Source organism: Armigeres subalbatus, chromosome 1 (assembly GCF_024139115.2).
Source record: "Armigeres subalbatus isolate Guangzhou_Male chromosome 1, GZ_Asu_2, whole genome shotgun sequence".
In the NCBI taxonomy this organism is placed as follows: Eukaryota; Metazoa; Arthropoda; class Insecta; order Diptera; family Culicidae; genus Armigeres; species Armigeres subalbatus.
The window spans coordinates 125489358-125506368 of record NC_085139.1 but is presented as its reverse complement, the minus strand read 5'-3'; the positions used below and the strand labels follow the sequence as shown (position 1 = coordinate 125506368).

The 17011-nt window shown below is 40.3% G+C and overlaps 2 protein-coding genes across 2 annotated transcripts in view; both read right to left on the bottom strand.

Moving 5' to 3' along the window:
* The window catches only part of LOC134206085 (putative uncharacterized protein DDB_G0274535), a 240909-nt gene extending 224824 nt beyond the window's left edge, over window positions 1-16085 (bottom strand). Inside the window, exon 1 of the mRNA XM_062681783.1 lies at window positions 15722-16085. The gene's annotated coding sequence lies outside the window, so the exon portion shown is untranslated. The remainder of the gene's footprint in view (window positions 1-15721) is intronic.
* Window positions 255-1663, bottom strand: LOC134206519 (uncharacterized). Its single transcript, XM_062682244.1, is given in 3 exon segments — window positions 255-914; window positions 917-1363; window positions 1486-1663. Coding segments are annotated over 3 exon segments (1284 nt in total). The 3' UTR covers window position 255.
* Window positions 16086-17011: the final 926 nt, after the last annotated feature.

Genomic DNA, 17011 nt, shown 5'->3' with positions numbered 1-17011 from the left:
AAAAGACTTAGTAACTCTAAAACACTTTTATTAATAATACTAACACAATACAGCACCACCGGTGATTGTCCAAAGCTGCCAAAGGAAAGAGAACGCGCCACGCGTTCGCGGGTTATTTATAATGTACAAACTGCTGATCTAGCAGTTTGGGTCGTCCACGTTGTCTGACTGCAATTGGTGCACCTGAGTGGCACGATGTTCTGATGTTTCCATAACGGCTCCCCTTTTAGTTTGAAAGCCGTCCTCGGCTTTCTTCTATTGCTGTGGGATAAGTGGTATATCTCTTGATTCGGGACATCCATCAGTTGCTAGGCTGAAATTGATATGAATATCTTCTTTTGTGTTAAGTGTGAGATGTTTTCTCCAACTAAATATTTTAAAGATGATGGCTATGATCAGGCCCAGGATACATATGATTATAACTGTTGTTGATAATGAGGTTAACCATCCAAACATATGTAGTTTCCAATGCAGATTGTTCGTAGTTAAGTTGAGATGATCTATCTGGTTTCTGTGTTCTAAATGCATCTCTTGCAGATGCTGTAACGGGATATTGTTTATCAGTATAGTTGGACTGACCTTAATTCCTGTGGTAGGGATGAATGGTTGAATTTCCAAGTCGGAGTTAGCATACTCCTCGTCGTCCAGCTTCACAGTACAATTAGAGTATTGTATGAGGAATGACCCATTGAGTAATCGTTCGGATGAACAATTTGATGAAAGTGTAATGTTGGATCCTGTAACCATGATGTTGCCTTCTGTGATTTTACGAATAGTTTTAGCTTCGTAAATTCGTTCCATAGGACATTTGGCTGTGTGTTGTCCTGAAACTAATTGTTGAATGCACTCCGTAGGCGGTTCCAAGTTGCTGGAGGAACATATAGAGAGATCTTTCATCTTTGGACACGGGTTTTTGACATAAATACGTTCTGTCCTTCAATATAAAATTGTGCCGTGAGATGAATTCTAAGCAAATTATTGGCAATTACGGGTTCAATCAAACCAATTTTGTATTGCACATCCTTGATTTTTGGTATTTTGAGTATATACATGAACATCTCGTTGTTATATACTGCGTACGCGCTAGCAATGTTCAACATATCGTCGACCGAGTTCAATCGAAAACCGTTATCGTTGAGGGTATGGCGAATAACCGAAAGTTCTTCAGGGTGGATGATGCGGCTGCTTGGGATGCTTCGTCCGGCTAGTGTTATAGATTCTTCAATTATCTCTAAATTGTATAATAATTCATCAATCTCAAATATGAAATTCAAAGAGTCTAAACTATCGAATGTTACTTTTTCCAAATACTGCTCGTTATCTAACAGTGAATTGAAAGTTTTGTCAAGTTTCTCATACGTTTCTCAAACAAGTGATTTATCTGAATTTGTTTATTATTTTCATCTACCAAGGAGTTTAGAGAAGAGTTTATGACTTTAAGATCGTCGGCGTCTGGACTTCCAGAAATGTATTTCCACGCTCTACCTAATGATTCCCATCGTTTGATTCGCTGTGGCCTAATTCTATTGAACAACAGATTAATTCTGCCTATTTTTCTCCTGATAGATAACTCGAAAAAGGTCTGATTAAGCTTTCCGGTTTGGGCTACATTATTGTACACATCTATTGTCGATTCAATGGTGGTAAGGTTTATCGGATGCATTATTCTGAAAAAGCTGTTACTGATCCTAGCTTCTCCTAAGGGAATCATTATGATTGGATTTTGTTTTACATCGTGTAGTCTTAAATCCGTTAGAGTCGTCTGCGTCAGTATACCGAGCCATAATCTGTAAGGAAGTCGGAAAGCAAGTTTTAGTCAGTTTGTTACTTCTTTGTATCTTTTTTATGAATTTTGATTCCTGTTGCGTCTGTAATTGTTTTTTCGTTTTGTTCTTTGATATCTACTAGTCTATATCGGTTGCTAAAAGGAGAGGCTTTTCCCTTCGTCTTAACTAAAACCGTATCGTCTTCAATATCCTCATAGTCTTTGTCCTGTATTTTAATTTTGGAATTATGTTTGTTAGCCTCAAATACAATATTGTCTCTTGCTGTCATAATAGTGCGTTGTTTTGTTAAGTTAATGTCCTGTAAGTCTAATGACGTCGAGTTTCCAAATACTATCTGTCTCGGTGCTAAATTCGTCGTGGCATGTTTTGTGTCGTTGTAAAGGGCAGTCGTCATGGACAGTCCTTGGTAAAGTGAAAGTTGGTCGAATTTCCTGCGGTTGGCCATATACATTTCTAAAAGTGTATTATGGAACCTCTCGATGGTGCCATTACTGTTGCTACTACTAGCGTAGTGAACGGCAACACCATGGGTTTCTAGAAATTCCTTAAAATTTTGACTGCGGAAATAAGTGGCTTGATCGCAAGTTAATTGTTTCGGTAGGCCAAAAATTTTGAATTGCTTGATGAGCGTTTCGATGATTTCTTCTGAAGTTTCGTGAAGGATTTTGTAAATTTGCGCAAATTTGGAAAAGGAGTCTATAATTGTTAGAAACTTTTCGTTTTCTTTCACGTAGACGTCCATGAATAGACTTTCTAACGGTCTTTCATAGATTCTACGTGTGATTGGAATTTTAAAGGGATGACGCTCATATTTAGCGTATTTACAATCCCAGCAATTTTTTACAAAGGTCTTCCTAACAATTGAAGACATGTTTGGGAAGTAGACTGATTGACGAATCTCTTCATATGTGAGCTTCCAACTTCTTTGATTAAAGTTGTGACTCTTACAAACAAATCCGGGTCTTTCTTAGAAATTAGATCTGGTAGCTTAAGATTGCAAAATTGTACTCGCATTCCCTTGAAATGTTTATCTAGAATTCTAGAGCACAATTTTGCAATATTAGGTGGGGCAAAGATTCCATTTGTTATTTTTGGAGATAAATGAGCTTTAAGAATATTCAATAGTTGTTCTTCGGTATATTCCTCCTGGTGGAATACGTGTCTACTATAACCTGAAAAGATAAAATAATAAATGTGAGGGGACTTTCTTCTATTATTGGTAATATGAATGATGAGCTGATTTCTAAATTTATTTATGATTTCCGGCCCGTATATAGGATCGTTTTCATGTACTTCGTTTTCTAAAATGGTTTGTAAATTTATTTCAGATTCATCCACGCGAGGTATTCGAGATAATCCATCGGCTACCACGTTTTGTTTTCCTTTCTTGTAAACCAATTGGAAATCGAATTGCTCCAGATATAACCGTTGACGAGTTACTCGTCCTGTTGCATCTGTTAATTTAATTTCCTTCGTCAATGGCTCATGGTCCGTGTAAATAGTAAAACTTCTACCATACAGATATAATCGAAATTTCTTTGCAGCGAAATAGATAGCTAAAAGTTCTTTCGCAGTTGCGGAATACTTTTCCTCTGCTTTTGTCAGTGTTCGCGAAAGGTACGCAATTGGTCTTTCGTGTCCATCTACCATTTGCGTCAGTACTGCGCCGATAGCATAGTTTGATGCGTCGGTAGTTAGTATGAACGGTTCATTAAAGTCTGGATAACTCAAGAGTAGTGTTGTACTCATGATATCCTTTAACTTAGCGAAGGCAGATTCATATTCAGGATTGGTAGTAATTGATTTATTCTTGCCACGAAGTTGGCTAGTCATTGGTTTTGCAATTTTTGCAAATCCTGGTACAAATCTTCTGTAGTAGGAGATTGTTCCGAGAAACGACTTTAGTTCTTTTGATGTTTTCGGTAGAGGCCAATTTTTAATTGCCTCAACTTTCTTTGGGTTCGGTTTCACCCCGTCTGTAGAGACGACGTGTCCAAGGAATTCTACTTCCTTACGAAGAAATTCAGACTTATCGCATTGTACCTTAAGGTTAGCATCTTTAAGGGTTTGTAAGATTTTCTGAATGTCCTTCATATGCTCATCTAAAGAAGTTGAAAAGATAATGATGTCGTCCATATAGACGAAACATCTTATCCCCAGATGTTTTCGTAGAACAGCATCCATTAAACGTTGGAATGTCGCGGGCGCATTCTTCAACCCGAACGGCATTCTCAAAAACTCGTATTTTCCATTGTCGACATTGAATGCCGTCTTTGGAATATCATTCGGCTCCACCTCTACCTGGTGAAAACCACTGGCTAAATCGAGTAAAGAAAAGTATTGTGCTTTTCCGAGGCGATCCAAAATCTCGCTTATCTCGGGTATAGGATATCTATCTGCTGGCGTTAATTTATTCAGTTTCCTATAATCTACAACTACGCGATATTTCTTTATACCTGAATTATCCGTTTTCTTTGGGACCACCCAGATCGGGGAAGTCCATGGAGAAGAGGATTCTCTTATGATTCCAGTCTCCAACATTTTCTGAATTTGCTCACTTACTTTTTCCCGTAGATGGTATGGGTACTTGTAAGTTCGTTGGTGAATGGGGTTACTTTCACCGGTTTCTATTTTGTGCTTTACTTGATGGGTGAAATCCAATTTCTGTCCATCATGGAAGAAAACACTCTTGAAGGGCCGAAGAGTTTTGGCTAATAATTTAACCTCTTCTTTATTCAAATGTTCTGCAGGGAAGTTAAGCTGCGGAAAAGTTTCATGTTGGTTGAGAAAGAAACGTTCATTTTCAAAAGGTTTTAATCTCTCCAGTTTGGCTTGCCTAGTAGTAAACAAGTGTACAGTGGCATGATTATTTCTAGCCGCATAAAGGCCAGGTCGTAATGTGACACCTGTCGTCAAATTAATTTCTTCCTCAATGAGAAATGCCCCGTCTGCAGTAGTCGGTATCTCTATGAGGGTTTCCGTTTGTTCCTGAAAGTTCATGGAACTTGGGTAGTATTTATCTAAAGGGTATTTTATATTTCCAATCGAAAGTTCATGGCTACCGGTATCGATTTTGGCATTCATAGTAGCCAAATTTTCATATCCGATAAGACCGTCGAAAAAGTTATGGAATTTGAATACGTGGTACGGTAGAGTTTTATCAAAGCTTCTAGGAAACATATTGACATGCAATACTTTATCAATAACAAATGTACCATTTTGATTAGTCACTATTGCGGGTCGATTGGTTTCCTGGCACTTTAACACATGCTCCGGATTAATGTACGATTTATTCGCTCCAGTGTCTATCAAGAAATTCAATATCCCTTTATTAGACTTGTAGCGAATAAACGGTATAAAATTGTTTACGTTGTTTGGAGATCGTTTTCCTCTAAGTGAAAATTTGACACGTTGGGTTGCATCGTTCTACCTTGCACATTGTCATCCTCATCGTCATCGTCGTCGTCATCGTTATCTACGTCTACTTCGTTCGCGTGGAACTCTGATTTAAATTGTTGTTTTTGCATCGGATTCCTATATGGGGGTTTCGAATTTGTATGCTGCTTAGGGGAGCTACTCGAGGGGCCGTTGCTTTTGTTGGGAAATTTGTTGAATTGAGATTTCGCGGGTCTAGATCTAATTTCCGCGTTCTGGTTTATACACACTGACTCGTATGCATCTTCTAAGGTTTTAGGCTTGGATAATCTAATGATAGCGGATAAAGGTTCTCCGATATTGTCAAGATATCGAGTAACGGTTAGTATATCTATGATTTCCTTTCCTGTGATGGGATTGGAATTCAAGTTAGATTTAAGTCTTGTGTTAATCTCCTTGCATTCGTTAAAGAATTTCAGGTGACTTTTATCACTTTTCTTAATGTTAAACAGTGTCGACACATTTGTCGCAAAGTCAAATCGATCACCGTATTGTTCTAACAGGATCTGTTTGATACCAACAATGGTATCAGGATCGCCATTTGCGCATACAATCGCGCGAGCGTCTCCCCTTATTTTATTTTTGATCGCTCTAATATACATAGAGCTTAGTGAATCGGGCTGGCCGTTGGCCCCCTTTATTTTGAACATTTCATATAGCTCGTCTACTTCCCGTAGCCAGCTTGAAAGTTCTTTCTTACTACCGGAAAACTCCGATAGGTTCTTGATGGGATCGGGGATAGTAAATTTACTACTGTTCCCCGATGTCATCAATGCCTTAAGCTGCTCAATTTCAGCCTTCAGCGCCTCAATCTCTGACTGCCTGGTCTCTGGCATTGTTTTAGTGAATTATTTTATAAAAGATAATAAAAATGAGTTACTCACGTAAATGATATCCACATCCGAGGGGTTTGATGATCACGTTGTTGCAGGTTCGCGTGCGACGGGATTTTTACCACTTTTTAAACACCTCACGATCCCACTTCTGACACCACTTATGGGATTCGTGATACGGATTCACTTTTTAAAAAGACTTAGTAACTCTAAAACACTTTTATTAATAATACTAACACAATACAGCACCACCGGTGATTGTCCAAAGCTGCCAAAGGAAAGAGAACGCGCCACGCGTTCGCGGGTTATTTATAATGTACAAACTGCTGATCTAGCAGTTTGGGTCGTCCACGTTGTCTGACTGCAATTGGTGCACCTGAGTGGCACGATGTTCTGATGTTTCCATAACGATGAAAATACAATTCAAATCATTGGATCATATCTCGGGCATTACCTACTGCTCGTTTTTGCCAAAATTGTATGTCTTAACCAATTCTGGAAAAGGTCGTGATCGTCATAAGACAAAGAGCGAAGCACCTTTTTCTATTTCATGCGACCATCATTCCGTGCCGATAGTTCGAACGAGCCAGACGTGTGTGCTGTGTCTCATCGCGGATTGTGTTCGGTAGTGAAAAGGCTATTGTGTGGTGTGCTCCTACCTACGGATCCAAGGCGATCGCTGTCGGCGAGTGAAGTAGCTGCTTCTGGCGAGGCCAGTGAAGCAGGCTATTGTTACTGCTGCTACCTACAGCAGCAGAGGCAGATAAGTAGAAACGTTTCTATTGTTCTCCCATCTGCTTGGCTCGGAGTGGGACTGATAAAATAAATCAAATTAGTTTTTTTTTAAGTTTTTTTTTTTCTGATTGGGTATTAGTCTTAAGTTAGCATAAGCAAAATCATTCTTCCACCTTGCGGGGTGAGAATGGAGGCAGATACTATGGAAGGCAATGTGCCTTCAAAAGATGCAGGGCGCACACGATTGTACCATGCGGCTTCGCCTGGGCCTTGGGTTGTTTACTTTCGGCAGAAAGTGAAGAGCCTAGATTTCCTGGGCATAAAACGAGATTTGACGCGTCGTTTTACGAAGCTTGAATTCAACCAAATCAACAGAAACAAACTACGCATCACCGCACCTACATACCAGGTGGCGAATGAAATTGCGAAAGACAGGGCGTACAATGTTGAATATTTAGTTTATGTGCCCTCGCGGGAGGTCGAGATAGAAGGCGTAATCAACGCAGCGAGCTTGACTTGCAAGGATGTGCTTGCAGGGAAAGGTCGCCTAAAGAATGCCTTGCAATCTACCGTGGATATTCTGGACTGCAAGGAATTGCATTCAGCAGCCACGGTAGATGGTAACCAAGTTTGTTCAAGCTCAGGCTCGCTTCGGGTGTCGTTCGCCGGTTCGATGCTTCCAAAATATGTCGATATAGAAAATATGTTGTTTCCGGTGCGTCTTTTGTGCCAAGGGTATTTAACTGTACCAACTGCAAACAACTTGGTCACACTGCCGAGATTTGTGACAACAAACCACGTTGTGCCAAATGTTCAGAAAGGCACCGGGCGGAGTCCTGCCAACAACAAGCAACAAAATGTGCTTATTGTGGTTTGAATCCTCCCCATGGTTTGCAAGAATGCCCGGTGTACAAAAAGCGCACCCAAAAAGTGAAGCGCTCGTTGGTACAGCGCTCCAAGCAGTCGTATGCGGAAATGGTTAAGTCGCAAGACACATCCCCCACAGCCACTGCATCGACTGCTATTTCAGCCACCGTTCGTGTAAGTGATTATTATGATTCCATCTCCATTGATGAATTGGACTCTGACGCAGCCGATATGGATGATTCTGCGGAGGTACACGTGCCCGAAAAGAGGAAGCAACCGTCTTCCCCGGGATCGCGCCGTAAGAGAACAAAAGTCATCCATAAAAGCTTGCCAAAATCTGAAGGTAATGGGGTTTATTTAAAATCCTGAAGCAATCTGTCCCTACTGCTTCTTTTGATCCCTAGTTGCAGTAAGGCATTCCCGCCATTGCCTAAATCCGATGTTTCGAAGAAACATCCGGCTAGGAGAATCAACGAAAGAAAAAAACAAATTCGCACTTCTAGAAAAAGTATTCCGTCCACGCGAGGATTGATCTCCTTTAAGGACCTTGTGGACCGTTTTTTGAATTTGTTCAATATTCCGAATTCATTGAGGCCAATCATTGACCTCTTTATACCAACAGTAGAAAGTTATCTGAAGCAATTGACTGTTTCATGGCCCCTTCTTGCAGGAATTGTATCTTTCGATGGATAATACGGCCATACAAGATACAATCACTGTGCTGCAGTGGAACTGTCACAGTCTGAAAAATAAATTAGACGTGTTCAAGTTTTTGATTCGCAATTCCGATTGCGATATATTTGCGCTCTGTGAAACATGGCTTTCTTCTGAAGATGAAATCAACTTCCACGATTTTAACATTATTCGCCAAGATCGGGATGATCATTATGGTGGCGTTCTTTTGGGGATCAAAAAATGCTACTCCTTCTACAGAATTCCCATTCCGACTGTTCCCGGCTTAGAAATCGTCGCATGCCAAGTAAATGTGAAGAATAAAGATCTTTGCATAGCTTCAGTGTACATTCCTCCAAATGCCTCTATTAATCGTCGACATTTTGGAGCGCAGTCTCCTCCTATCATCTCCAGTATTGATATTGGGTGATATGAACGCACATGGTATTGGATGGGGCGAAACGTATGACGATTATAGAGCGCCTATTTTCTATGATTTGTGTGACGATTTCAATTTGAATATTTTGAACACTGGTGAAGTAACTCGAATAGGACCAAATGGTCAACAAAGCCGTATCGATCTGTCTTTATGTTCAAATTCACTATCATTAGATTGCACGTGGAAGGTAATTCAAGATCCCGATGGTAGTGACCATATGCCGATAGTCACCACAATTAAGAGTGGCTATCAACAATCTGAGCCAGTTAATGTTCCTTTCGATCTCACGAAGAACATTGACTGGCAAAAATATGCATCGGCGGTAAAAATTGGTATTGACTCAACTGATACTCTTCCACCTTTGGATGAATATCGATTCCTTATTGAGTTGATTCAAAAAAGCGCACTAGAAGCTCAGAAACGACGCGTTCCAAGTACATCTGTCATCAGGGGGCCAGCCACTCCTGGATGGGAGGAGGAATGGACTATGTTGTATTCTGAGAAATCTGATGTTTTCAAGGCCTTCCGTAAACACGGAAGGTCCGAGCTTTTGAAGAGTATTTGAGGCTCGAAAGAAAACTCAAAAATCTTCTCAAGGCAAAAAAACGTAGCTACTGGCGACGTTTTGTTGAGGGACTATCACGAGAAACCTCAATGACAACACTTGTAAGAGGCGACTAGCTCAAGGGTCAGGGTCGGCGCACCTTGCTTCGGAGGAGTCACGATTTCTCTTTAACTAGGAAAACTTAGGCGGACCTTTAGTAGTTACTAAGGGTATCTCTCAGCATAAAATGGAATATGGGAAAAAGATTTACTTAGGCATACGTATATTTAAAGGTGAGGTACATTTAAAGGGGGGTGGTAACGGGGGGTTCGTTGCGGCCGTTCGGGAACTGATGGAGCTCATGCAGCATAGTCAGGAGAGAGAGAGAGAATCCAGAAGCTTCGTACCTTGAATCACCGGCATACATTTTTCCTCGATCCAAATGGACATAATTCGGTCAATTTCCCGACGTTCCACGCGCTCGCATACGGGGCCATAGTACATAGGATATTGGAATCTTGCAAGCGGGGACGAACCACGCGGACCTTGCAAGATCCTCACCGCCATAGCTGTGACTATGACTCTCCCGCAGCGTGTGACACGGCAATTACTACACGCTCGTACGTCACCAGCACGGGCCTCGCCGGTACTGTGGCTCGTGTTCGGGATCCCTCTACAGCAGTGGTCCCCAGCACGCTTACTATCAAGGGCCGCACAGAAATTTTGAGCTGTGGAAGCGGGCCGCAGTATATTTGCAACATTTGTTTTTCAGTTCATATTGCATATTACAGAATATTGTACATTCAAACAAAATATTGTATTTATTCCTGTGAATCTTTTTCAAATGAAATATGTACTTACTTGTAAGTACAATTCATTCTACAGGCTTTATCGCCGTATAGAGGAACACGATAAATAGTTTTTTCGCTATGGTTCCGTTGACAGAAAACATTTTAAGCTGTTTTTTCCAAATGATCAAATGCCGACTGATTTTATGCTCAAGGTCTATTGTTCACTATAACTAGTCGTAGCAAAAATAACGAAGAGGTTCTGAAAAAAATCTTATTGTGAATGTGAGCAAAACTCGAATGTTACAATCAGAATCCGTCTGGAATTTTGAATTGAATCCGTTTGGGTTTCTAAACAGAATCCGTTTAAGATTCTGAAAAGAATCGGTTAGAGACTCTGAACAGAATTCGTTCAAAATTTTAAACAGAATCCGTTTCGAATTTGAAAGAGATTCTGAACAAAAATCCGGTCAAGATTCGGAGCAGAATCCTTTTGGAGTGTGTTACAAATTTCGAAGAAGTCTATTTAAGATTCTGTTTGCGATTCTGAAAAGAATTCAAATGGTATTATAAGCAGAATCCATAATCCAGCAAAAATTCAGTTCAATTTCACCAAAACTTAACTCATTTTGAGAAATAAAAGTGTTCTTATTACGAAGCAGTATATGACAAAATCATTTTCACCTATGGTTCAACCTTCAGTTCCTTCAAATTTGCTTCATTATTTGTATAATTCCTTCCAAATTTGCCACTATTCATAATGCACTTTGATAACATCGAAATACATTCACTGTCGGCCTAATAAATATCTGAGTACCTATGAAGTAATGAATTCTATGAATCATAATGATAAAACTATTCACGATATATAATGATGGGAACTTGGCAGGCTCCCGAGTGAACCAAAATGTTGAAAATGATAAAAAGGTTTTCCTGTCATATATGATATTATGCTTATTAATGGGCCACATGTAGTGTATTCTCAGAAATCCTTCGCGGGCCGCAGGAATTGGCTTGGAGGGCCGCATGCGGCCCGCGGGCCGCACTTTGGGGATCACTGCTCTACAGGAACGGCACTGCACATCCAGAATCCCAGAATAACTACCAGCTTAACTTATTTTCTGCAGGCCACCGCGAATCACCGGGGAATTATTTGACGATCATCCCGGTACACTTGATCACTCCGGTCTTCCTTTCCCGATCATCACGTCCACTTTATTCGGCTGCCTACCACGTTCCCCTTTTCCATCGTTTCTGCCTTTCATACCAGTCCAGTTTTTCCGCTTTACTCTCTCTCCTCTCTTTCGTCGGGTATCTCTCTCTATCTCTGTTCTTGCCTCCTTCGTCGGACATCTATTCCAGGGAGTCAGTACTGGCAACTTTGACGAGATATTATTAAGAATAAAGAGATGTGAGCTATCCTAATGTATTTGTAAGGTTTTTATGTAAGGTCAAACATATTTCAACTAATTTTCAAGCACAAATATATGACAAAATTTCGGAAGTAATTATTTAGGTATTTCAAAATCTAATTTAATACAAAACAATTAATCATCCTAACTATGAAAAATAGTGTGTGAAGTAGACCTGTTGTTTCCAAGTTGTTGGTAACACACTTTGGAAAACGGCCCGCAACATGCGGAACCGCATTTCCACCAATGAGAGTGAAGAATACTCCAACCGTTGGATATTCAACTTCGCAAAAAAGGTCTGTCCAGATTCCGTACCAGCAGAACCGCTATTTCGAGAATCAGTCACTGATCCCGGTTCTTTGGGTGGACCATTCTCAATGCTGGAACTTTCTATGTCTCTTCTTTCATCGAATAACTCTGCTCCGGGATGCGATAACATCAAATTCAATCTTCTTAAAACCCTCCCAGATATCGCAAAAAGACGATTACTTGACCTGTACAACTGTTTCATGGAGTACAACATTGTGCCACCTGAATGGCGACAGGTCAAAGTAATAGCTATTCAAAAGCCTGGGAAACCAGCGTCTAATCATAACTCATACCGACCGATTGCCATGCTTTCATGCATGAGAAAATTATTGGAAAAAATGATCCTTTCAAGAATCGACCATTGGGTTGAACAAAATGCATTACTCTCAAATACTCAGTTTGGATTTCGTAAAGGTAAAGGAACAAACGATTGTCTAGCGTTGCTCTCTTCAGATATACAGCTGGCCTTTGCGCACAAGGAGCAATTGGCTTCAGTTTTCTTGGATATTAAGGGCGCTTTTGATTCAGTTTCCATAGAAGTACTGTCAGACAATCTGCACAGTAATGGATTACCCGTTATTTTAAATAATTTCTTGTACAATTTGTTGTCAGAAAAACAAATGAACTTCAAACTCGGCACTCTGACAACTTCCAGAACTAGTTACATGGGCCTTCCCAAGGTTCATGTTTAAGTCCCTTGCTTTATAATTTCTATGTTAAAGATATTGACAATTGTTTGGAAGGACAATGCACGCTCAGACAACTTGCAGATGATGCCGTGGTCTCTCTAAGAGGTCCATGTGCAGATGTCTTGCAAGGACCATTGCAAAGTACCCTGGATAATCTGACTGTTTGGGCCAGACATTTGGGGATCGAGTTTTCACCGCAAAAAACTCAGTTGGTTGTGTTTACTAGGAAGCGGTACCCTGCTCAACTGAAACTAAAGCTGTTGAATGATAACATCAACCAATCTTTATCTTCTAAATACCTTGGGGTCGTGTTTGATTCCAAATGTACCTGGAAACTCCATTTTGAGTATTTGATAGAGAAATGCCGGAAAAGGGTCCATTTTCTACGTTCTATCTCCGGAACATGGTGGGGTGCTCACCCGGAAGACCTCATCAAACTCTATAGAACGACTATTCTCTCTGTTTTAGAGTACGGATTTTTCTGCTACCACTCAGCAGCTGATTTCCATCTGATCAAATTGGAACGAATTCAATATCGTTGTTTGCGTATTGCCCTTGGCTGCATGCATTCAACGCATAACATGAGCCTGGAGGTGCTTGCTGGAATCACTCCTTTAAAGCACCGTTACTGGGAGCTCTCACTTAGAATACTCATCAAATGTGGAACAAGTAACACACTTGTCTTAGATAACTTCGATAATATGCTTGAACTGGTTTATCGGTCAAGATTCCTAAGAGTTTATCTCAATTACATATCGTCAGATCTTTGCCTTCCATGTTATACTCCCCCTCGAGTTGACTTCACCAATGACAGTTTCTCAATTGAATACGATCTGTCCATGAAACATGCTATTCAAGGAATACCAGATCATCTTCGAAATCTTTCTATTCCCTCCATTTTTTCTGAAAAATATGAACATGTCGATTGCAACAACAGATATTTCACTGATGGCTCTCAGATTAACGGATCTACTGGCTTCGGTGTTTTCAATGTAACTTCAACCACCTTCCGAAAACTTCAGGAACCGTGTTCGGTTTATGTTGCTGAGCTGGCAGCAATTAACTTCGCTTTGGGGATAATTTCAAATCAGCCCGTAGACCATTATTTCATCTTCTCGGATAGTCTTAGTTCTATCGAGGCACTCCGGTCGATGAAACCTGTTAAGCACGCATCTTACTTTCTTACAAACATAAGAGAGCAGATGCGTGTTTTGGTCGAAAGATCATTCAAGATTACCTTTGTTTGGGTCCCTTCTCACTGCTCAATCTACGGCAATGAGAAGGCAGACTCGCTGGCAAAGGTGGGCGCACAGGAGGGTGAGGTTTATGATAGACAATTCTCGAGCAACGAGTTTTTCCCATTAGTCCGTCAGAGTACTCTTTAAAGTTGGCAAAGAAATTTGACACACAACGAACTTGGCCGGTGGCTATTTTCCATAGTTCCAAAAGTTTCTGAGCGAGCGTGGTTCAGAGGTGAGGACTTAAGTCGAGGCTTCATTCGCGTGATGTCGAGACTTATGTCCAATCACTATTCACTAAACGCACATTTGTACAGAATAAACCTTGTCGATAGCAACTTATGTAGGTGCGGTGCCGGTTATGATGACATCGATCACGTAGTTTGGTTCTGCTCGGAAAATGACGCCTCCAGAGAGCAATTATTGGATACCCTTGTGGCCCGAGGTAAACAACCCTTCAGGGAAGTTCGTGGAGTTTTGGGAGATCGTGATGTTGTCTATATGCAGGCCATTTATGGTTTTCTTTGTTCTTCTGACATCAAAATCTAATATTTTGTTATTTTTTTTCTCTTTCTTCAAAGTTTTTTTTTTAAGTCTCTGCCTTTCTGTTCAGTAGAGCTCCGTAGCTCTGGCCATCCGGAAGATGCTCTCAGTCGAACCATTCCTCGAGCACGACGACACGCCACATCGTCCCTGACGCCAAATGCCCGGATGAGAAGCTGAAATCTCCTGATCCCAAATCCTAAGCCCCGTCCATCCTTAAACATTGTAAACTAACCTCGAGTCACCACGAGTACGCTGGCTTCTATCCCTCTCTTACTAACTGTACAATAAAATGATATTGATTGTATATATCACAAAAAACCATGGCTCCGTAAAGTGTTATACACGCCTGAGTCTACCAAATAAACGAACTTGGAAAAAAAAAAAATTCATGCGACCAAATGAAAGATTCGTGGGTTCTTTGATCAATTTTGCTTGAAAGGCAGTCATGAAAGGATGTTGTGCTTTATTTTAACATTAAAATGTCTAAATTATTGACTAGAAAGAAAGAACTAAATGAATATCTAGAAAAACTCCAAAAATGTCATTATGAAATTTATTGCACTGTGGCACCAGCTAGTTGTGTTTCCCGTGATTTTCATAAAAAGCGAAAATTCCGATAAAATGTTAAGACCCATGCAGTATTGTTTTACCCAAAGCATATTTTCTACCCACTTCCCATACACTTATTGAATGTCTAACATATTACATATTCAAACCCACTTGAAAGCTATATAAAACCTTGTGTTTTTATATCGGAAGATTCTCGCAATGAGAAACATGGGATTATGCCTGTCCACTTCACCATGTAGAAGCTGACGCGTCTGCCCATCAATCTACTTAGTTTAACTGAATTGTAAGCTACACATCTATCAATTTTAAAGATAATTACTGACAGCTTTCTAGGAAAAGTTTGAAACTTCTGCCTCATTGTTCTTGAGTTTATTATGTACCTATATCGTAAATGTTCCGTTGTTGTGACACACCAAACCACAGTGTACCAGCGCACGTGTGTAAGTGGCCATTTTTCCTGTGTATGTAAGCCAACAAAACGCCTATATTTATGTAGCAGTTGAAGATTTAACACTATTGAAACTGCGCTGGCGATCGATATTTTATGTATGAAAATTTTGACATTTTCTAGGGCACATTTTTTTTTGCTTTTTCATCACAACTTTTTGCTAAAAAATCATATACGTTTCTTGGATTTATACGAAAATTATCCCACTCGCACCTCAATTAGACACGTTACGCACTTCGTTTGGTGAGCTATTTAATTGGCCATTCTTTACTGGGAAAAGGGGGCGATGTCTTCCTCGAATTATGCTCGTTGACCAGCACCACCCACTAGAAATTTCCTTCCGTCTTATCAGCGAAATACCATACAAATTCAACACTTCTTAGAAATAGATTTGGAATAAATTATTCACCTTTTTTCTGTTGTAAATAATCAATCAACCTTCAGGGAACACAGGCATTCTCAGATGGAGCGAAACCTTCCACGAAAAATAGATTGCAGAAACTTTGCATACCCATCTCACAATAACTGTTTATCAGGTTGTTTCTGCTCGATTTTCTTGAAATCACAATCCATGCCAACGATCTTCCGCAAAAACTGTCTTTCGCATATCAAGCAGCTGACAGGGTCGAAGGTCTCAAATTCCGTTCGAATTCCCGTGCGCCTCACCACTCCATCATAGCTGGCAGAAAATATTCACATCCAACATTTTCCTTTCCAAAAGCAAACACACGACGAACGACCGAGACGGAACAACAGTTGCGAATGAGGACGACCACGGCACCGACGACGGCAAACTAAGGACTGTTTGCTCCTTGTCTGCACGTTGAAGTATTTCGTGTCGCAAACGCTGGGGCTCTCGATAGAAGTGTTAGTGGGAAAATTCGTGTTAGGATAAATTGGGAAAGCAGAGCGAGGAGAGAATGTTTTCCCTACCGATATCATGGGCGAATTTTCCGTTCCGTATGTTATCCGTACTCTGTTGTGATTTCAATTGTCACGGTATTGGTGTGGAAAATCGAAGCTCTCCAAACTTTTGAATCATAGGAGTGTATCCTTACAAACACTTAAAGTGTTAGCAATACGGCGACACGTACATGTGGAATACTTCCAGCAGAGTCAAATTAAGGACCAGTTAGAAATTAACAAAATGGAATTTTCTTAGTACCTGTTGAACAAATCCTTCATTCCTCTCTTCCTAACTTTAGTGTGCTTCCTTCATCTTTCTGTTTTTTTTTTCATTCTTGAAGTAATCTTCCATATTCGTTAATCTTATTTCCTTTATTCTAAGTTTTTCTTCCTTCTTATCATTATTCTGTTGTCTTCTTATTATCTTTTGCCTTTCTCGTACACCAAGGTCTACACACCAAATTTTCTTTAAGTCATCCAGCAAAATGATTTGCTGGAATCACACCAGCAAAGTAATGTTTTGCTGTTTTACAGCATTTCCTTTATAAGTTTACTGAATTTCAGCACTTGGTTCAACAAGTGTCAGCAACAACCTTGTGTTTGCTGAAAACCAGCAAACCTATCAAAACGTCAGTTGAAAATGTCATTTGATATCCATGTACAATTTTCAATACCTCGTGTTTTATATTCAACCTACAAGGACAGTTGGATTCAAACGTTCAGTGGAAGATTTTATTTTAGGACTTGCTTGGTAAGTATGTTTAATTTCAGTGGCGCTGGGAGTGGGTGGGAC